General features: G+C 51.2%; 1 protein-coding gene across 2 annotated transcripts in view; it reads left to right on the top strand.

The window, feature by feature from the left end:
• CDK1 (cyclin dependent kinase 1) overlaps nt 1-21,962 on the top strand; it is a 129,524-nt gene that overhangs the window by 10,545 nt on the left and 97,017 nt on the right. For both annotated transcript variants that reach the window (XM_029609753.1, XM_029609752.1), the window contains exon 2: nt 19,282-19,341. In XM_029609753.1, coding sequence (XP_029465613.1) covers nt 19,305-19,341 — 37 coding nt within the window. In that variant the 5' untranslated portion in view covers nt 19,282-19,304. The remainder of the gene's footprint in view (nt 1-19,281; nt 19,342-21,962) is intronic.

Below are 21,962 nucleotides of genomic sequence, written 5' to 3'. Positions count from 1 at the left end.
TGCACTCTGCCTATTTACAGGGCCTCGTAGGCCCGGGGGGTCCTCCCGCGGGACCTCCTCCTCCCAAGACACCTAAGATCTTGTTTTCTCCTCCCGGATCACAGAACCTGGTTGGCACGGTACCAGGGACCTATGGTTTGCCACCCCGGCCTCGTGCCGCGGGGACGGCTTCACCGACAGGTTTTGACCCCTCTGACCTGCCGGACACAGCGCATGCTGACGGACAGGCGGATGGCGACGACCCACATGCCCTACGGATTTTTCAGAAGGAGGAGCTAGATGACCTCATTCACCACATCCTACAGGAGCTAGACCCTGATCCTCCACCGGATCCTCCAGCGCCAGTGGCCCCGGCCGTAGCTACGACCTCCAGGAAAGGGGACCCAGTCCTGGCTGCCCTCCGTCCTAGGGCGCGGGCCTTTCCAATTCATGAGTCCTTTTTACAGCTTCTTACCAGGGAGTGGGACACCCCTGAGGCGTCATTGAAGGTCACCCATGCCATGGAAAAATTGTATCCCCTGCCGGAGGATTTTTTGGATCTCATCAGGGTTCCCAAAGTGGACTCAGCGGTATTGGCGGTGACGAAGAGGACGACAATCCTGGTCACAGGTGGGACGGCCCTACGGGACACGCAGGACCGCAAGTTGGAGACTTTCCTTAAGCGTATGTTTGAAGTCTCCACTTTAGGGATACGTGCCGTCATGTGTAGCTCACTGGCACAGTGGGCCAGTTTACTCTGGGTCCAACAGCTTCTCACGTCCCAGGAGTTACCTCCCGAAGAGGCCGCCCAGGCGGACAGCCTGGAATCTGCCATAGCTTACGGGGCGGACACTCTGTATGACCTCTTTCGAGTACTGGCGAGGTCCATGGTATCGGTGGTAGCGGCCCGTCGGCTTCTGTGGCTCCGTAACTGGTTGGCGGATGCCTCCTCCAAGTCGAGTCTTGGCTCCCTTCCGTTCCGGGGGAAGTTTCTTTTTGGGGAGGATCTGGATCAGATCATCAAGTCTCTGGGGGGAAACTCGGTGCATCGGCTACCCGAAGATAGACAGCGTCCTTTCCGGTCCTTTTCCTCAACCAGGGCTAGGGCACAGCGACGATACAGGTCGTACCGGCAGCCTGGACCTCGGTCCTGGTCGTGTTCCTTTCGTGGGCGGAGATCCGCGCGGGATGGTCCAGGGCAGGGGAACACCCCCCCCCCCCCCCCCCCCCGCCAAGCCCGCCCAATGATGCCAGAGTGGCCCACTTCTCCAATCTCACCATCGGGGGCCGTCTCACAGAATTCTACGAGGAGTGGGTAAATATTTCTACAGACCAGTGGGTACTGGACACTATACGGCATGGCTACGCTTTGGAGTTTGTCCGCCCGCCAAGGGACAGGTTTCTCTTTTCCCCCTGCGGTTCGGATCTCAAGAGGATTGCGGTTCAACAAACACTAGACAGACTACAGACCATAGAGGCCATTGTTCCCGTGCCCTTCGCCGAGGTGGGCTTGGGACATTATTCCATCTGTTTGGTCGTGCCCAAGAAGGACGGTACCTTTCGTCCCATCCTGGACTTGAAGGAGGTAAACCGATTCCTGCGGGTCAGCAGGTTCCGCATGGAAACCCTACGGTCGGTGATTGCCGCAGTGCACAAGGGGGAGTTCCTTGCCTCCCTGGATCTAACGGAAGCGTACCTGCACATTCCCATCCTGCCGGCCCATCGGCGTTACCTCCGCTTCAAGATCCTCGGACAGCATTTTCAGTTCCGGGCCCTGCCCTTCGGCCTGGCGACCGCTCCTCGGACCTTCACCAAGATCATGGTTGTGGTGGCGGCGGCGCTTCGAAAGGAGGGTATCCTTGTGCACCCTTACCTTGACGATTGGCTGGTTCGCGCGAAGTCTTTCACACATGGGCAGGCTTCGGTGGCCAGGGTTCTAGAGGTACTCCGCTCCCTGGGCTGGGTGGTGAATCTCTCCAAGAGTTCCCTCGAGCCCTCTCAACGCTTGAACTTCTTGGGAGCGATCTTCGACACTCAGCAAGGCATGGTGTTTTTGCATTCGGACAAGGCCCACTCCTTGAGGGAACACGTACGTCAGTTCTCTGCCCTGTCGGAGCCCACCGCCTGGAACTATCTGCAGCTCCTGGGAGTGATGGCCTCCACCATCGACATGGTACCTTGGGCATTTGCACACCTGCGGCCTCTGCAGGCGTCTCTTCTCTCCCGTTGGAAACCGGTATCACAGGAGTATCAGGTGATCCTACCACTTCCTCAGGCTACCAGGGAAAGTCTAGATTGGTGGCTGGTCCCGGCTCACTTGGCTCGCGGCGTCTCGCTCGAGGTTCTCACTTGGGTGGTAGTGACCACCGATGCCAGTCTCGTGGGATGGGGTGCCGTCTGCGAACGAAGCGCCACGCAGCGGACGTGGTCACCAGAGGAGGCGAAGTGGCCGATCAACCGCCTGGAGACCAGGGCAGTGCGCCTGGCGCTTCAGCGTTTCCTTCCTCTGACTCGGAACAGAGAGGTACGGATTCTCTCGGACAACGCAACCACCGTGGCCTACATCAATCGACAAGGCGGGACGAGGAGCCAGCATGTCTCATCCGAAACCATGCTCCTGATGGCATGGGCGGAAATCCATCTCGTCCGGATCGCGGCCTCCCACATCGCCGGGGTGGACAACATTCAGGCAGATTACCTGAGTCGTCAGCAGCTGGACCCCGGCGAATGGTCTCTTTCCGACGAAGCGATGCAGCTACTGGTTCGCCGGTGGGGAACACCACGACTGGATTTGATGGCGACCGCCCTCAACACCAAGGCCCCGCGCTTCTTCAGTCGCAGAAGAGAGCGCGGCGTGGAGGGGGTGAATGCTCTAGTTCTTCCGTGGCCGTCGGATCAGTTGCTCTATACCTTCCCCCCCCTGGCCCCTAGTGGGCAAGATCCTGCGCCGAATAGAAAACCACACGGGTCAGTGATCCTCGTTGCTCCGGAGTGGCCACGTCGTCCCTGGTTTGCAGATCTTCTTCACATGGCGGTGGACGGCCCGATATGTCTGAATCACCTTCCTCGTCTACTGCACCAGGGGCCGGTATTTTTCGAGCAGGCAGAACTCTTCTGTCTTGCGGCATGGCTTTTGAACGGCGCCGTGTCCGCCACAGAGGCTATCCGGAGGTGGTGATCTCGATTATGCTACGGGCCCGTAAGCCTTCTACTTCCGTTGCCTACATTCGAGTCTGGAAGGTCTTCGAAGCCTGGTGTGCCGATCATGGGACCCGGCCCACGGAGGCGACAGTACCACTGATTCTTTAGTTTTTGCAGGATGGCCTGGACAAGGGACTCGCCTATAATTCGCTCCGTGTTCAAGTGGCAGCCCTGAACGCGCTAGTACAGAAGGAGATCTCTCTTCCTCTTCAACCGGACATCGCACGTTTTCTTAAGGGGGTTAAGCACCTACAACCGCCGGTCAGGGATCCCTGTCCGTCTTGGAGCCTCAACCTGGTTCTCCGGGCCCTGTCGGGCGCACCCTTTGAACCACTCCACGGGTCTACTCTTAAGGATCTGACTATCAAGACTGTATTTCTCATAGCCATCTGCTCTGCTCGCCGCATCTCGGAGCTGCAAGCATTATCCTGCAAGGAACCTTACCTTCGCATTTCGGAAGCGGGGGTCTCGCTTCGTACAGTGCCGTCCTTCCTCCCGAAGGTGGTTTCTTCCTTTCACCTGAACCAGACGGTGGAACTCCCGGCGTTCACTCCAGAGGAATCGAGGTCTCTTCGTCATTTAGACGTCAAACGCGTGCTTCTCCACTACCTGGAGGCTACAAATGACTTCCGGGTTTCCGATCATTTGTTTGTGCTCTGGTCGGGCCCTAAGAGAGGTTTCTCGGCATCGAAGGCGACCATTGCGCGCTGGATAAAGGACGCCATCTCTGCGGCCTATATCGGTGCGGGTCGGGACCCGCCTAGGGGCGTCATAGCTCACTAGGCGCTCGCGGGCGGAGTCTCGTGCCATTTCTCCACAGGAAATCTGTCGGGTGGCGACATGGAAATCGCTTCACACGTTCTCCAGGCATTATCGACTACACCTGGCGCCTTCGGCCCCTGGGCACTTCGGCGATCAGGTACTCCGAGCAGGTCTCTCAGGGCCCCACCCAAATTAGGGAAGCTTGGGTACATCCCACCGTCTGGACTGATCCTGGTACGTACAGGGAAAAGAAAATTATTCCTTACCTGCTAATTTTCATTCCTGTAGTACCATGGATCAGTCCAGACGCCCACCACTCTGGGATTTTGGGCTCCTGCTCGGGCTGTTACGTGTGATTGTTTTTCTGTCTTCTGTTTTCTCAGTTCTCCTATTAATGTTCACAGCTCCTCACAAGTTGGCTGTTGCGGCCTTTTTTGGTGGCCGTTTTCTGTTATGTTTAGTGTTTCTCATACTTAGGAGTTCTTGATCCAAATTGTTTTGCTCCTTTGGGGCTTTGCTATTCGTTATACTGAGCTCCAGCAGAGAGTGTACTGGTTTATATGGTGGCACTCTCAAGCTCTGTTCTGACTCCATCTGCTGGACGGGGGACATAACCCACCGTCTGGACTGATCCATGGTACTACAGGAACGAAAATTAGCAGGTAAGGAATAATTTTCTTATTTCCAGTGAGTTTGGAAAAAGGTTAAGGTATAGTGGGCTTAAAGCCTTTCTGTTCAGGTACTTGTAAAGCCCATGTTTTAATCTTGACTAAAGATTCAAAATACCTTGTGATCACATTTAGTCCTCTTCATCTAGCTAACCACCTTTCTCCTAGGTCAAGCAGGATGGGTGAATTCAGATGGAGCCCAGCACTGAAAACTTCTGTTAAAGTTTCTTGAGACTTTGACTAGCACACTGAGCATGCCACTGTCCATGTGTCCACGCAGGGTCTCCCTTCAGTCTCTTTTTTTTTTTTTTTTTCCATGGAGCTACTGTCTTGCGGTTCTGGAACTCATGCTCTTTTTTTTTTTTTCGGGGGGGGGACCTTTCCACAAAGTGTATTTTCATTGGTTGGTGATTTATTTTTTTTCTTTTCCTCTCCTTGGGTATCTGCTGGTCTTTGTGCCCTTGCAGTCTACGTGACTCATGATGGCCTCGGGCTTTCATCTATGCCCCCAATGCACCTGGACTATGTCTTTAATGGATCCACATGAAGCATGCATCCTGTGCCTGGGGGCATCGCACAATGTGCGGGGCTGTGAGTTGTGTGCCCGGTTGACCCCAAAGGGCTGCCATGCCTGGCTGGACAAGATGGTTAAGGTTTTTGCATTGGGGAAGTCTGATCTGGCATAGATGCCATTGATGCCCAAAGGATGGGTGGGGGGGGGGGGGGGGGAAGGAACTCCTCGTCCCTTCGGTGTCTCCTCCTCTGAGGCCTTTGGGTGAAGGGGGGGGGGCTGCTGGAGATTGGCCTGTGTCTTCTAAGTCCTGGACTTCTGGATTGTCTTCCTTAGTGCTGGGAAAGACCAGGCCGAGCACCATGGGAGATCCCAAAAGCACTGACATTAGTCTCCTTCATCGTGCAGTACTGGACTAGAGTTGGCCTTGCCACCAAAGCAGCCACAGCAAGAGGAAGGTTCACCCCCCCCCCCCCCACAAAGATTCTGGTGTGGGCGCAGACCCTCCTCTGCATCTCGAGGAGGAGCTGGCCTCGTCCCCTTCCCCTCTCAGCCTGCCCTTTCATCTGAGGCTTTCGAGGTGGAGTTTGAACATCTGGTGCGCTTGGTGGTGGAATGTGCTTTGAGTGACAGGGAACTAGAGCTGCTGGTGCCAGTGCCTGCCTGTGCTGATGCCAGGATCTTTGCCAGTGCCTGCACTGATGCTGGCAGTGCCCAGGTTGGAACACTTATTGGATTGGCTCAATGCCCTTGGTGACCCGTCGGGCACTGAAGCATAGGGCGTCTGAGCCAATCCCCATTGGGAATTTCTCCGGGGACGAGGGTCCATTGGTGCCCTCTGCGCCATTGGGACCCTGCATGCTCTGACCTGCATTGCCTAGGCTCATGCCTGGACCCTCGGGCCCCCTGTTGCCCATGGGTCCCTTGGTGCCTCAGCCCTGGGATTTGCCTAGTACTCCCTGGCCTTCCTCCTCAGGAAGTCTTGGTGAACCTGAGGGCCCTTTTGACCCTTGGGGAGACTATATTTCTGATGGCTCATCAATGGATTCTGATGGTCTTCCTTCGGATCAACCTCCCTCGGAGGAGTGGCGTTAATCTGCGCCAGAGGACTTAACTTTCCTGGGGTTCATCTGCTCTATGGCAGCTGGAGGTCCTCCAATTCGTGGATGCTCTGAAAGAGGTAGTGATGGTCCCCGTTCATAAGATCTTTTCTGAGCTGCTGCTTAGGCTATGGGAACACCACCTCTCTGTTGTCCTGGTGAACCGGAAGGCCAATAGGCTGTATCTGGTGCAGCAGACTTTGGGTTTTGAGAAGCATCTGCGCTAAAGAAGGCGAAGAGGTTGAAAACGCATGCCTTGACTACCCCTGGCAAGGAGCATAGGGTGTGGGATGCTATAGGTAGGAGGGTGTTTCAGGGCTCCATGTTAGTAGCCCATATTGCCTCCTACCTTTTGTGCATGACCCAGTATACCCATAATCTCTGGAAGCAGGTCCAGGAAGTTGCGGATGGCTTAGCCCAATAGCTCCAAGAGGCCCTTATGTCCATTGTTTAGAAGGGTATGAAGTGCGGGTTACCTATGACGTCTTTGAACTGGCAGGCCTCATTGTGGCTGCCGGTATTTCTGCGAGCTGTCTTGCTTGGCTCCGTGCCTCAGACCTTCCTGTTCAGGAAAGACTGGCTGACTTACCTTGCACCAGGGATAATCTTATCATTGCCAAGTTGAAGGATGCGGTCATACAACTGAAGGATTATCATGAGTCCCTTCAGCATCTGTCAGCTGGCGTCTCTGCTTCCCCATCTTCTTTCAAGAGGTTCTCGAGACTGGGGCCGAGGAGGCCTTTCTACAGGCCGAGAAAGTACTATCCTCCTGCCCACAGCAGGTCAGTTCTAGGGGCAGGTCCTAGTAGCAGAGGGGCCCAAGCCTCAGGCTAGCCTTGCTACAGGGTTTTGACTGGCTGCGAGGGAGCACAAGCCCGGGGTTTCAGCCAAGACTAGATCGGTCGGGGGCCATCTCCCATTTTTTTTTTTGTGGACCGATGGCTGTCTGTGACTTAGGACCAAGGGGTCCTGTCTATCATCTGTCACGTATACAAGCTAAACCTCGTGGAGGTTCCACCGGACTCCATATCAACTTTGGGATCCCATCTCTCATTCAGAGCTGCTCCTAGCAGAGTTCTCAGCCCTTTTAAAGGTCAGGGTTGTGGAGTCGTCCCTCGGGACCAGCAGGGTTGGAGGTTTTACTTCTGTTATTTCTTGATTACAAAGAGAACAGGAGGCCTCCGTTCCATCCTTAATCTGTGAGCCTTGAACACTTTTCTCAAGAGAAGTTCAAGATGGGGACTGGCTTTGCTCCCTCGACCTACAAGATGCTTACACTCACAATCTTCCTAGGTCACAGGAAGTATCTCCCTTTGTGGTGGGGTGTCGGCATTTTCAGTACAGAATTCTACTGTTCGGTCTGGCCTCTGCACCCCAGGCTTTCACAGTGTCTGGCTGTGGTTGGGGCCTATTTGCGCCAGTGGGGGGATTCAGGTCTTTCTGTACCTGGACGACTTGCTGGTCAAGAGCAGAACCCGGACGGGAGCTTTGCAGTTGCTTCGCCAGACCATTTGGGTTCTGGAGTCCCTTGGGTTCCTGAAAATTACCCAAAGTCCCGTCTCCATCAGTCATCACGATTTGGATTTCATAAGAGCTATGGTAGATGCGACGCAGGCAAAGGCTTCTTTACCCCGTGACAGGGCAGTCACGTTGATGTCCCTGGTGGAGGAAGTCTAGTAGCACCGGATGGTGTCACAACGTATGCTGCAGCTTCTGGGGCACATGGCAACCATCCATGTCATTCTGTTTGTCCATCTCCATATGAGCCAGGCCCAATGGCATCAGGCTACCCAAGGCCTTCAAGTTCGCATCCAGGTCTCCTCCCTCTGTCAGGGCCTCCCTGTCATGGTGGTGAACTCTTTCCAGTCTGGAGCAGGGCGTTCCATTTCAGGCTCATCCCATCTGGGTGGTGGGTCCCCCAACCCTCCTGGGTTGGGGGACCCATGAGGAGGGCCTCCCAAGAAGCTCTTTGTCAGATCAACTTCTTGGAGCTGCGGGTGATCAGGTACGTTCTGTCTAGCTTCCGGGATTGGCTAGCCAACAGGGTGGTCTTCATCCAGACTGACAATCAAGTAGCTATGTGGCATATCAACAAGCAGGGGCCACCAGATCCTTCCTTCCTCTGGCAGGAGGCAGTGCAGATCTGGACCAGGGTACTGGCTCAGGGAATGCTGCTCCAGACCATGTACTTGGCCGGTGCGGAGAATGCCTTGGCAGACAGGCTGAGCTGAACTTTCAGACCCCACAAGTGGTCTCTGAAGCAGGAGGTGGTGGATCAGATTTTCTGTCTTTGGGGACCCTGGACGTGCATCTATTTTCCCCCCCCCCCCCCCTCCACTGCAACAGGAAAATTCCCCAATACTGCTCCCTGACCAGGTCAGACAGCCAACCAGCCACAGACACCCTTGCCCTTCACTGGGGGACAGGCCTCCTGTACATGTATCCTCCACTTTCATTGGTATCAGAGTCTCTTGAAGCTTCGCCAGAATAGGGGGGACTGTGATCTTCATAGCCCCTCATTGGCTGAGACAGGTTTGGTTCCTGCTCCTGCGGAATCTGTCTGTAGGACCCGGTCTGTCTTAGAACTGCCCCAGGCCTCCTCACGCAGAATCAAGGCAGGCTGTGCCACCCCAGCCTCAGGGCCCTGTCATTCATGGCCTGGATGTTGAGCAGTTAATCTTACAGTCTCTTGACCTTTCAGAGGAGGTGTCCCAAGTCCTGGTGGCTTCGAGAAAGCCTTCCACCAGGAAATCTTATGCTTCAAAATGGAAAAGGCTTACCGTCTGGTGTGAGCAGAAGGGTCTCAACCTCTTCTCGTGCCCTGTTCGGAACTCCTGGATTACCTACTGTACCTCTCAGAGGCTGGGCTTACCACCAGGAAGTGGATGGTTTGCTCATCTCTGTGCAGCCCGTGATAGGGCGCATCATGTATGGGTTGCTTCCGATGCAGCCTCCCCTGAGGCCCCCTGCAGTTTCTTGGGATTTCAGTGTGGTGTTGTCCAAGCTGATGAAACCACTGTTTGAACCGCTGTGCTCCTCTACCCTCAAGCATTTGACCTGGAAGGTCATATTCTTGGTAGCGATCATGTCGGCATGTCTTGGTGACTTATCTGCACTACACAAGATTATTTCATGACTGGGTGGCTCTGTGCACACATCCTAAGTTCCTGCTGAAGGTGGTAAGATTTCCATCTTAATCAATCTATCATCTTGCCTACTTTCTTCTCTAGGCCTCAGTCTAACCAAGGGGAAAGTGTGCTGCACCACGCTTGATTGTACGAGGGCCTTAGCCTTCTACCTGGACTGGATGGCAGGCTTCAGACGGTCTACCCATCTTTTTGTCTCTTGTCTCTTATAGGCTGGGGTGGCTGTTGCTGAACAGACTTTCTCTCCACCTGGGAAGTGGACTGCATTTCCTTCTGCTATTTCCAGGCAGGGCTGCAACTGGGGGGGCCATGTCACGGTCCATTTTGTTAGAGCCATGGCGACTATGGTGGCTCACCTGCATGCAATTGCAATGGGAGAGATCTGCAAGGCTGCAACATGGAGTTCTCTCCACAGCTTTGCAGCTTATTGTCTGGACAGGGATGGCCACTGGGATGATAGATTTGGCCAGTCTGTCCTCAGGGACCTCTTTCAGCAGTGAACCCAACTCTTCCTCCTAAGGTCCCTGGCTTGTGTTCAGATTGTCCTCGCTGTTACCAACAGCATCTCTGTTGTACCTGTTGGTGTCTGTTGGTCCCATTATTTTTTGGGAACAGCCTGTAGCTAGGGACTCACCCACATGTGAGGACTACCATCCTGCTTGTCCTAGGAGAAAGTGAAGTTGCTTACCTGTAACAGGTATTCTCCTAGTACAGCAGGATGGTAGTCCTCAGGAAACCCCACCCGCCAGCCTGCAGAGTTGGATTCCTGTAGTGTCTTATTAATTTTTTTTGTAATCTACTTATGAGATTGAAGAGAGATTCCACGTGGATAGTGGCATGCTCAGTGTGCCAGTCAGTTTCTAGAAACTTTGTCAGAAGTTTTCCATGCCTGGTTCCATCTGATGTCATCCACATGTGAGCACTAACATCCTGCTGTCCTAGGAGAACACCTGTTACAGGTAAACAACTTCGCTTTTTGTAATTCCTGAGCTCCAAGAAGCAGAAGCAGCAAATGCTGGTGTCTTAAGGGGGAATACTTAGGTTCTTGCTTTTGTCCAGTGCTTCTCAACCAGTGTGTCATGTCACCAAGCACACACAGGCGTGTCGCCACACTTCCCGGTCCCCTGCTGGCCTAGCTGCTTCCCCACCGACCTCAGCGAGATGCAAATTCTCTTCCTCTGCCCCGGCTTGAAATGTTGATAACCTGGGTGGAAAGTGGCAGGGAGAGCTGGAGTCAGCGATACTAGCAGCATGCTCTCTTCCCATCCCAGCAGCTCACAAAAGGAAGTGGTGTGCGGGAAGAAGAGACCATGCTAAGGAATAAGTGCATGCAGCATTGGCCTAAAAAATAGCAGCATGGCCCGGAGCAGTGTCAGCCCCCACAGTCAATGGGATTCCTTTCTTGAGGCCGCAAGAGTTGTAAGAAGAGGCTGCTGCTGCTAGTAGTTGCTCTTGGGGGGGGGGGGGGAGAGAGAGTGAATGAGCGAGCCAGACTGTGTATAAGAGTGAGCACATGTGTATGTGTGCAATTGAGAACTTGTGTGTGTGAGAGAGTATTTGTATATATGTGATTTAGAGCCTATGAAAGTGAGAGAGACCTTGTGTGTGACTGAGAGAGGAGAAAGTTGCTAGTAAACCTCCCCCTTCTGCTAATTCGCAAAAATCTCAGGGCACATGTAAATCCTGTTTTCCCAGGTTCGGAGAGCAGAGCATTTTTTCAATCCTTATTGGGGATTCCATTCATCAGCTGTTTTGAAATCCTGTTTTATTTTGTTTTTACTGCTATTAATCTTATATTTCTTGGGGTTTTTTTATTTTTTTTGATTGGTGATGTTTCTCTTTTTTTCCTTTGCAAAGCATTAGTCTTTCTTGTTGCGGTTTCCAGTTGTGTTTTTGTCTGCCAGTTTGTTTATGCTTTGTCCTCTTTATTCTTTCGGGCCGATACAGTACAGTGCGCTATCGGAGCGCACTGTTAACCTGCCATTGGACGCGTGTTTTTTCCCTTACCCCTTATTCAGTAAGGGGCGGAAAAAGCGTGTCCAACCTGCCGAACCTAATAGTGCCCTATTAGGTATCCGCGCGCGATTCAGTAAGTAAAATGTGCAGCCAAGCCGCACATTTTACTTTCAGAAATTAGCGCCTACCCAAAGGTAGGCGCTAATTTCTTCGGGCACCCTCCAAGTTAATATCATGGCGATATTAAGTCAGAGGTCCTGAAGAGTGGAAAAAAAAAAAAGTGAAAAAAAAAATTTTTTTAAGGCGGCTGTCGAGTCGAAAACCAGACGCTCAATTTTGCCGGTTTCCGAGCCTGTGTCTGTCAGTGGGCTCGAACAGACGCCGGCAAAATTGAGCGTCAGCTGTCAAACCCGCTGCCAGCCTCCCTTTGCCCATTTCTACCGCCGGACCTAATTTAAATACTGAATCGCGCGCACAGGCGAGTGGCCTGTGCGGGCGTTCGCCTGCTCTCCCGTGGACTTTACTGAATCGGCCCGTTTGTTAGGTGAGGGTCTGTACATGTGACTGAGGTGAGGTGTTCTGTTGGTATGTAGTTTGTGTAGGGCTGTATTGCAGCCTGGCTTGTTCCTTTTTTCCTAATAGGATGAGTACTGTAGTTTTAAGGCCTGGTGAACTATTTTCACGGTTGCCTTTCTTAGGTAAGGTGGTTACTGTTTGAATGCTAGAAGTTGGTGCTGTTCTGGTATGGAAGGTTTACTATTTATGTAATTTCTGTTCAGAGAGAGAACTCTTCTTTCCCTTGTCATTCTTAACAATAACAGTAATATGGGGCCTTTTTTTTTTTTTTGCTTTGGATTGTAATGAGCAGTGTGGCACATATCAGTGTTTTCTATCAGGTGTGTCACTATGGGGGAAAAAAGTTGAGAACCACTGGACTAGCCTGAGCTCTGAATGAGAGAAAAATGACTAACCAGTTATAACTGATACTACTGATACAAGCATAAAATGACTTGCAAAATCATCTAAATGTAGATGCAGTCACTATATTCTATTTGTGGTGTCTTTGTGAAAATCCTAACAGGGAACATGCCTAGAGTGCAGATGGTAGTGACTTCTCTGTACTTCTGCTATTGGTGTCAGTTTGAGGTCGGTACTTTGAAGTCCAGTTTGCAGAAAGGCTATAAATACCCAGACTTCAGAAGAGTTTGGAAGAAGGCAAACGTTTATTCTAGAAATATAAGCAGGACCATTTCTGTCCACCTAGGGGAAACCTGGGCTCAGCCTTGTCTAGTCAATGATTTATATATCGGATTCTAATGGTCTGTTGACCACTGTGAGACTGGAAAACAGGTAGATAATCAAATTGCTTTGAAACATAATTCAAAGCATTTTAATTCATGTGTTTTGATTTTCAGCAGATTTATGGGTTTGAAAGTCAGTTTGAGGTGATTAGCGCTTTAACCTCCAAGACTTGAGCAGGATATGACTTATGAACCCTTGAGTTCTGAATAATCAAAATCAAAAGCTGTGTGAAAACTATATTTCTGGTGCGTTATAGTTTAAAGATCTAACCTGAGAGGCTAAGAGCATGCAGTTTGGTAGTAGGTGGGATTGTTAATGCTGTTACATGCCTCTGGGATATTTATCTACTACAAGGCTTCCCAAGCCTGTCCTGGGGCCCCCTATAGCCAGCTGGGTTTTTAAGCTATGCATGATGCAAATTTGCATATTTCCTGGCGTGTAGCCAGATGGACTCAGAACGAATGGGATAGTATCCGTGTGCTAGCAGTTGGAGACGGATCTGACGTCGGCACGGGGGTATATATATCCCCACAGGAAGCGCAGCAACTCAGTAATTTCCATCTCCAAAGCAGTTTGGAGTGCCTGCATGCTCGTTGAGCGTGCTTTCCAAAGCTACTTTAATTTTCTCTTTTTTTGTAATTCTAGATTCTACTTCCTAAATCTCTACAAACCCATCGAGCCCCGCACTCCTGCGGTAATACCCTAAGGTCCCTCCCCCAGTAGAGTTGCCCGGGGTGATTTCCGTGATCCCCCGGTGAGTTAAGTCCTCGGTCCAGTGGCCGAATTGCGGCAGGGACATAGCCCCTGGGCGAGGTTCAGGTGAGGCATACGAGGCGCTTCGGTCCCGGCGTGGGCGAGGTGGCGGGTGCATATCCTCAATCGCGGTGGTGAAGGTACTTACCCGCTCTCCCCACAGCCGGAGACCGCCCGGGTTCCAGCCGAGAAGCGCCGTGGTCAGGTGAGGCGTACATCTCTTATTTCGGGTCTCCGAAGGAACAGAGGATCGGCGGCATGGCACGCCAAGGAGGGCACCATTTTGTGGGCCTCGTTCAGGTAGGGCGCCCATAATAGGCGCAGCTCTATTCCTCCTTGTGCGTATATTGCCCTCTTACTGTGAGGTATTGACTGCCATTGTGCGTGTATTGCCACCCGCATATTGCTGAGAGCCTATTGAAGACTATTGCGATTGTGTTGCAGCCTGCATATTAGCGCATATGGAACGCCATTGAGCATGTACTGCTGACCGCTTCATTGCTGAGAGCATACTGAATGCCATTATTATTACCTGCATATTGCTGAGTGCATATTGCCTGACATTGAGCGTGTGTTGCTAAACCGCCTAATTGCTGAGAGCATACTGAATGCCATTATTGCTAATTGCATATTGCTAATAGCTTATTGATTGCCATTGAACGTGTATTCATGATCGCCTATTGCTGAGAGCGTATGGTATATCATTTAGCGTTCTTAAGCGCACATATTGCTGCCGCATATGATTAAGCGCCTGTTGTATTGAGCGTATATTGCTGCCGCATAGTATTGAGCGCCTGTTGTATTAAGCGTATATTGTGGCCGCTTTTCATTCAGCGCATACTATGGAACAAAACGCCTCTGCGTCTTCAGCGGGGGTGCTGCCTGCCTCCGGCATTAAAGCCCTCGGCCTCTGCTCTGCATGCCAGCTTCGGGCCACACACAGTGAAGAGCCAGACTCCCTATGTGCCCAATGTGAGGAGGCCGTGGGACCATCGGGCCAGGACCCGTCTCAGCCGAGATTTGCGGACAGTTCCCCAGGGGCTACCCCGGACTTAGCAGGCAGTCTCGACCAATCTGGAATCCCGGGGGATCTTGTACCCCAGCGATTAGAGGCTGCTTCAATTTCCTGGGTGGATCTGTTTAAGGGGATTCATGCCTTTGTACAGATGCAGACGGCTTCCCGTCCAGGCCCTGCTGTTTCTGAGGTTCCGGCGGTGGCCGTGACCGCGGCGGCTGCTGCGGTGGCGGCTCCGGCGGATCCTGTTCCTGGACCCTCACGCCCTTATCGTGAGCGGGACCTCCCGCCGCTGGACAGCCCAGATCAGTCAGACCAGGAGTTTTCACCGGACGAGTCCGAACTCCCGGACGAAGGGGAACTTCCCCCAGGGATTGAACCATATAGAACCATGCGGCGGTTCTTCCCTAAAGAGGATCTTTCCGACCTCATGTCTGTGTCTGGCGGAGTTGGATATTACGGGTCCCAGCGCTACAGTACCCTCTGCGTAGAACCCTCTGCTGGAAGGTCTTCGTCCTACAGCCCGCCATTTTCCATTCTTGCAAGCAGCACAACAACTGATAGATTTAGAATGGGCAGCACCTGCGGCTTCCTTCAAAGGGGGCCGGGCCCTGATGGGCATGTACCCATTGGCACCGGCTATCCAGGACCTGCTGGCGTGCCCTCAGGTGGACGCCTTGATTAGCACTGTGGTCAAGCGCACTACTATTCCAGTTGAAGGGTGGACGGCCCTCAAGGAGCCTCATGACCGGCGACTGGACGCCATTCTGAAACAGACCTTTGACGTGGCGGCTCTATCTTTGCGGATCGCGACCTGCTGCACAGTGGTGACGCGTGCATGTTTGTCACAGGTTAGGAACAATGCTCCAGCAGCTGACATGGAGTCAGCTCTTTCGTTCCTCACGGATGCGGCATCAGACCTGGTCCGGACAACAGCTAAGGGGATTTCATCCTCTGTAGCCGCCAGGCGGCAGCTCTGGATCCGGAGATGGTCCGCTGATGCGCCTTCAAAGACACGCCTCACCAGATTACCCTTTAAGGGCTCTCTCCTCTTTGGCAGCGACCTGGATAAACTGGCCAGTACATGGGGCGCCTCTCCAGTGCCTAGACTGCCGGAAGATCGGTTCCGAAGCAGTCAGCGTGCCTTTCCAAGGCCCTCCAGGGGCAGGGGTTCACAGCGCTTCGTTCCTTACAGGAGTCGCTATCAGGCGCCGCGTCCTCAGGCCAGGAATCAGTCCGTTCGGACCAAGCAGCACAAGAGGGGAGCAGGCCCGGGCTCAGGTCCCGGCCGCGCCTCCCAATGAAGTTCCGCCGATTCATCTGGGGGACGGAGCCATAGGGGGCAGGTTAACCCTCTTCTACCCCAGATGGGTCGAGATTACGTCGGACCAGTGGGTCCTCGCCATCATCCGAGAGGGGTATTATCTGGACTTTCATCTCCCTTCGGACAAGTTTGTGGAATCTTCATGTCCCATACACAAGCAGGCAGCATTGGAAGCTACCTTGGCGAGGCTCCTGTCCTTGAGAGCCATCATCCCAGTACCTGCCTGGGAAGTGAATTCTGGACACTATTCCATTTATTTCATGGTGCCCAAGAAAGGGGGCACCTTTCGGCCTGTCCTGGACCTCAAGTCCGTCAATCAATACTTATGGGTCCCCAGGTTTCGCATGGAAACTCTGCGCTCCGTCAAGGCCGCTGTACAGCCAGGAGAATTCCTCACGGCATTAGACCCGTCAGAGGCATACCTGCATATCCCGATCCATCCGGATCATCAGCGCTACCTACGCTTCAAGGTTCTAGGACGCCACTTCCAATTCCGGGCTCTGCCCTTCGGGTTGGCCACGTCACCGCGGACTTTCACCAAGGTGGTCGTCGTGGTAGCAGCAGTGCTCAGGTGGGAAGGAGTTCTGGTCCATCCCTACCTAGACGATTGGCTGATCAGGGCGAAATCACGAGAGGAGAGCTTTCGGACAACTGACAGAGTGATCGCCCTCCTGGAAAGCTTGGGCTGGGTAATCAACCTCAGCAAGAGTTGCCTACAGCCTTCCCAGTCACTGGAATACCTGGGAGTACAGTTCGACACGCAGGCAGACACAGTCAGTCTCACTACCAAGAGGAGGTTGAAACTTCAGACGCGTATCCAATACTTGATGGGAACCAGTCGGCCCATAGCTTGGGATTATCTGCAGGTTCTCGGTCTCATGGCATCCACCCTGGAAGTGGTACCTTGGGCGAGGGCCCATATGAGACCTCTACAACACTCCCTGCTCTCTCGCTGGAGTCCCTGTCTAAGGAACTATTCCACTCACCTACCTCTGCCTACCAGAGTACGGACCCAGTTACGGTGGTGGTTGCAGCCCAGCCACATGAGCAGAGGGTCAAGGATGTCCTCTCCCACGTGGACTCTGCTCACCACGGATGCCAGCCTGAGCGGCTGGGGTGCCCACTGGGAAGGATTTACCGCACAAGGGTGGTGGAACAGAGAAGAGTCGGCGTGGAACATCAACCGCCTAGAGGCTCGGGCAGTCCGATTGGCATGTCTGCAATTGGCTCAGAGACTGAAGAACAGAGCTGTCAGAGTGATGTCCGACAACGCCACCACGGTGGCATACATCAACCGTCAAGGCGGAACCAGAAGTCGTCAAGTATCTCTGGAGATCGCTTCACTGATGGCTTGGGCAGAGGCGAATCTGCAGGACATCTCCGCCGTCCACATTGCCAGGAAGGACAACACCACGGCAGACTTCCTCAGCAGAGAGTGTCTACACCCGGGAGAGTGGCAGCTGTCACCCACAGCCTTCCAGATGATTGTGGATCACTGGGGGATTCCGGACATGGATTTACTGGCGGACAAGTCCAATGCTCAAGTACCCAGATATTCAGCCGCAAGCGCAACCCGTTCTCACACGGAATCGATGCCCTGGTTCAGACATGGCCTCCAGGGACTCTACTATACGCCTTTCCTCCGTGGCCTCTGCTGGGTGCCATCATCCACAAGATTCAGAAACACCGGGGCCTAGTTCTTCTAGTGGCACCAGACTGGCCAAGAAGACCCTGGTACGCAGACATGAGAAGACTACTGGCAGGGGAGCCCCTTCCCCTGCCTCCTCTCCGGGACCTTCTACGTCAAGGTCCCATCCTCCACGAGGATCCAGCTCAATTCTTTCTTATGGTATGGCCATTGAGAGGGCTAGACTGAAGAAAAGAGGTTACTCTGAGCCCGTGATAGATACACTCCTCCGAGCTCGTAAGTTTTCCACGTCCCTCACCTACGTAAGGATCTGGAGGGTATTTGAAGCATGGTGCGACACTCATGGCACCAATCCACATACGACCGCAATCCCTATTGTGTTGGATTTCCTGCAGGATGGACTTCAGAAGGGTCTCTCCCTCAGCTTCATCAAAGTTCAGGTGGCTGTGCTGTCTTGCTATGGTCCCAGGAGGGATGGCAAAGACAATCGCCAAGCACCCAGATGTTTCTTGCTTCCTGCAAGGAGTCAAGCATATTCGTCCGCCACTAAAGTGGCCTGTGCCCTTATGGAACCTCAATCTTGTTTTGGATTTCCTCGCGGGATCCACCTTCAGACCCCTTCGGGGACTGTCTCTCCTTTCTCTAACATTGAAGATGGTGTTCCTATTGGCGGTATGTTCGGCACGCCGCATCTCAGAGCTACAAGCACTGTCCTGCCGTGATCCCGTTCTGCGAATCACTCCAGAAGCTATCCATCTTCGCACGGTTCCCTCCTTTTTACCTAAAGTGGTTTCACAGTTTCACCTTAATCAGACTATATCCTTGCCTACTACGGCAGGTTTGAAGAAATCTGAAGAAGGGCGTTTATTGCGCCATCTCGACATTGGCAGATTACTGCCCAGATATCTGGAAGTGACACAACAACTACGAAAGACGGACCATCTGTTCGTCCTGCACAGCGGGAAGAAGCAAGGTGAAGCGGCCTCGCGGCCCACCATCGCCCGCTGGATTAAAGAAGTTATCAGAGCAGCTTACGTAGAGGCTGGGAAGTCTCCGCCTCTGCAAGTCAAGGCTCATTCTACCAGAGCGCAAGCAGCATCCTGGGCGGAATCCAGGATGCTGTCGCCTGCAGAAATATGTAAAGCAGCAACTTGGTCCTCCCTCCATACCTTTTCCAGGTTCTACCGTCTGGATGTCCAGGCTAGGGAGGACTCAGCATTTGCGAGGGCGGTACTACATGGTCCTCAGGCAGCCTCTCGCCCAGGCTGGGAGTAAAGCTTTTGTACATCCCATTCGTTTTGAGTCCATCTGGCTACACGCCAGGAAATGTTGAGATTACTACCTGATAATCTCCTTTTCCTTAGTGTAGACAGATGGACTCAGCATCCCGCCCAGCTGCCTGTGTACATTGGTTTCATCGATTCAAGGTAAGCCATGTCATCTGTTTCCATAAGAGCGTACACTCTACCAGGTGTCAACGCCTTCCGGTTGGGAATGCTGGCGGTCTCCAGCTACTATCAATCTGTCAGGGGAATCCTGTTTCACTTTTCACTGAGCGTCAGTACTCATATCCATAACAGCTTTTGCAAGGAAGATTACTGAGTTGCTGCGCTTCCTGTGGGGATATATATACCCCCGTGCTGACATCAGATCCGTCTCCAACTGCTAGCACGCGGATACTATCCCATTCGTTCTGAGTCCATCTGTCTACACTAAGGAAAAGGAGATTATCAGGTAGTAATCTCAACATTATTTTCTATGGTTGCAAATTTCTCATGTATATTCATTGCGGATTTCCTGAAAAAGCCAATGGCTGTGAGGTGCCTCAAGGACAGGTTTGGGAAGCCCTTCTTCAAAGAAAAACTAAAGCATAGCAATGTTGGTTCTAATCGATTTATTCTGATCTCTCATTTCAGGGTTCACTGTAATCTGAAAAACAATGGATGACTATGCGAAGATAGAAAAAATTGGCGAGGGTGAGGGACTTTCTTTTTTTCATTTTAGTTCTTATGTTACATATCGTTCATGGGATAAAGCTCGGTGTGGGTTCTAGCTTGATAGTGGGCTTCTATAGCTACTTTACAAGAGTCAATTTATTTCTTTAAAAAAATTTTTTTTTGAAAACTACTGACAAATAATTGTTTAGGAAGTGCATTTTTTTCCACCAAGGCTACCAGTGGCTTTTTTGCCATGTTTATGGCATTCTGGGGAGACTTAACCTTCTGCCTGTTTAGAGTTTACAGAGCAAACAAAGAAAAATGCCTCGTCATGGGGCTGGTATTGTTTGGGATTCACTGGCTGGATGTAAAGGAGTTGGGTGTTTTTTTTTTTTTGTTTTTTTTTATGATGTGACTTTAAAAATAAAAAATAAAATTCTTGTGATTGGAGACCGCATTGCGCCCCCCCACCTCAGGCTGCCTTTTTCTTTTAAAAGGGATAGTTGGGGGGGTACTTCAAACTTTCAACATGTAGAGAGCATCTGTCTGTCCTAAAAATACTGACATCTTGAAAGCTGGGTTCTAAAGTGGATCTAAGCTCGGAAAATAATTTGCCTCTGATTCTCCCTAAATGATGATGAAGAGGCAAAAAACTTTTTTAAAGATATCTGAAGCAAGAAACCTGGGGGGGGGGGAGTCGGTTTGACAGATGACCGAGGGGTTGAAGGGGCTCTTGGGAAGATAAGGCCATTGCAGAAAGACTAAATGAATTCTTTGCTTCTGTATTTACTAATGAGGATGTTGAGGAGATACCGGCTCCAGAAATGGCTTTCAAGGGTAATGAGTCAGATGAACTGAAGCAAATCACTGTGAACCTGGAAGATGTAGTAGGCCAGATTGCCAAACCTAAAGAGTAACAAATCACCTGCACCGGATGGTATGCATCCTAGGGTTCTGAAGGAACTCAAAAATGAAATTTGATCTATTAGTTAAAATTTGTAACCTATCATTAAAATCATCCATTGTACCTGAAGACTGGAGGGTGGCCAATGTAACCCCAATATTTAAAAAGGGCTTCAGGGGCAATCCAGGAAACTATAGACCAGTGAGCCTGACTTCAGTGCCAGGGAAAAATAGTGAAAACTATTCTAAAGATCAAAATCATAGAGCTTAAAGAAAGACATGGTTTAATGGAACACTGTCTGCATGGATTTACGCAAGAGAAGACTTGCTTCACAAATCTGCTTCATTTTTTTTTTGAAGGGGTTAATAAACATGTGGATAAATGTGAGCCTGTATATGTAGTGTATTTGGATTTTCAGAAGGCATTTGACAAAGTTCCTCATGAGAGGCTTCTAAGAAAGCTAAAAAGTCATGGGTTAGGAGGTGATGTCCTTTCGTGGATTACAAACTGGTTAAAAGATAGGAAATTGAGTAGAATTAAATGGTCAATTTTCTCAGTGGAAAAGGGTTAATAGTGGAGTACCTCGGGGGTCTGTACTTGGACCAGTGCTTTTCAATATATTTATAAATGATCTAGAAAGGAATACAAAAGGTTATCAAACTTGCAAATGATACAAAATTATTCAGAGGTTAAATCGCAAGTGGATTGTGATACATTGCAGGAAGACCTTGTGAGACTGAAGACTGGGCATCCAAATGCCAGATGAAATTGTAATGTGGACAAGTGCAAGATGTTGCATATAGGGAAAAATAACTCTTGCTGTAGTTACACTATGTTAGGTTCCATATTAGGAGCTACCACCCAGGAAAACGATCTAGGCATCATAGTGGATAATACTTGGAAATCATCTGCTCAGTGTACTGCAGCAGTCAAAAAAAAAGCAAACAATGTAAGGAATTAAGGGAATGGTTAACAAAATGGAAAATGTTTTAATGACTCTGTATCACTCCATGGTGAGACTGCAGCTTGAATACTGTGTACAATTCTGGTCGCCGCATCTCAAAAAAGATATAGTTGCAATGGAGAAGGTACAGAGAAGGGCAACCAAAACGATAAATGGGATGGAACAGCTTCCCTATGAGGAAAGGCTGAAAAGGTTAGGGCTGTTCAGCTTGGAGAAGACACGGCTGAGGCGGGATATGATAGGTCTTTAAAATAATGAGAGGACTTGAATGAGTAGTTGTGAATTGGTTATTTACACTTTCAGATAATAGAAGGACTAGGGGGCACTCCATGAAGTTCACAAGTAGCACATTTAAGACCAATTGGAGAAACTTCTTTTTCACTCAACGCACAAAGCTCTGGAATCTGTTGCCAGGGGATGTGGTTATAGCAGTTAGTGTAGCTGGGTTCAAAAAAGGTTTGGATAAGTTCTTGGAGGAGAAGTCAATTAACAGCTATTAATCAAGTTTACTTGGGGAATAGCCACTGCTATTAATTATCAGTAGCATGGGTTCTTCTTAGTGTTTGGGTAATTGCCACAGAGTATTCTACCAATACAGTAAACAACCGCTCCCACATAGACAAGGAAGCTAGGGAAGTCCTTGTACTAGACAACATCCCTCTCCTTCGCCATTTCTTACGATAATGATGAATTGAAGCATATACATAATGAGAATCTGTGTATACAGTTAGAGCAGGTTTCAGGGCATTTAGACTCTCTACTGACGTATAATTGGTACATGCCCAGGTAACA

This window comes from Rhinatrema bivittatum, chromosome 7 (assembly GCF_901001135.1).
Source record: "Rhinatrema bivittatum chromosome 7, aRhiBiv1.1, whole genome shotgun sequence".
In the NCBI taxonomy this organism is placed as follows: Eukaryota; Metazoa; Chordata; class Amphibia; order Gymnophiona; family Rhinatrematidae; genus Rhinatrema; species Rhinatrema bivittatum.
This window is presented reverse-complemented; position numbering and strand designations above follow the sequence as displayed.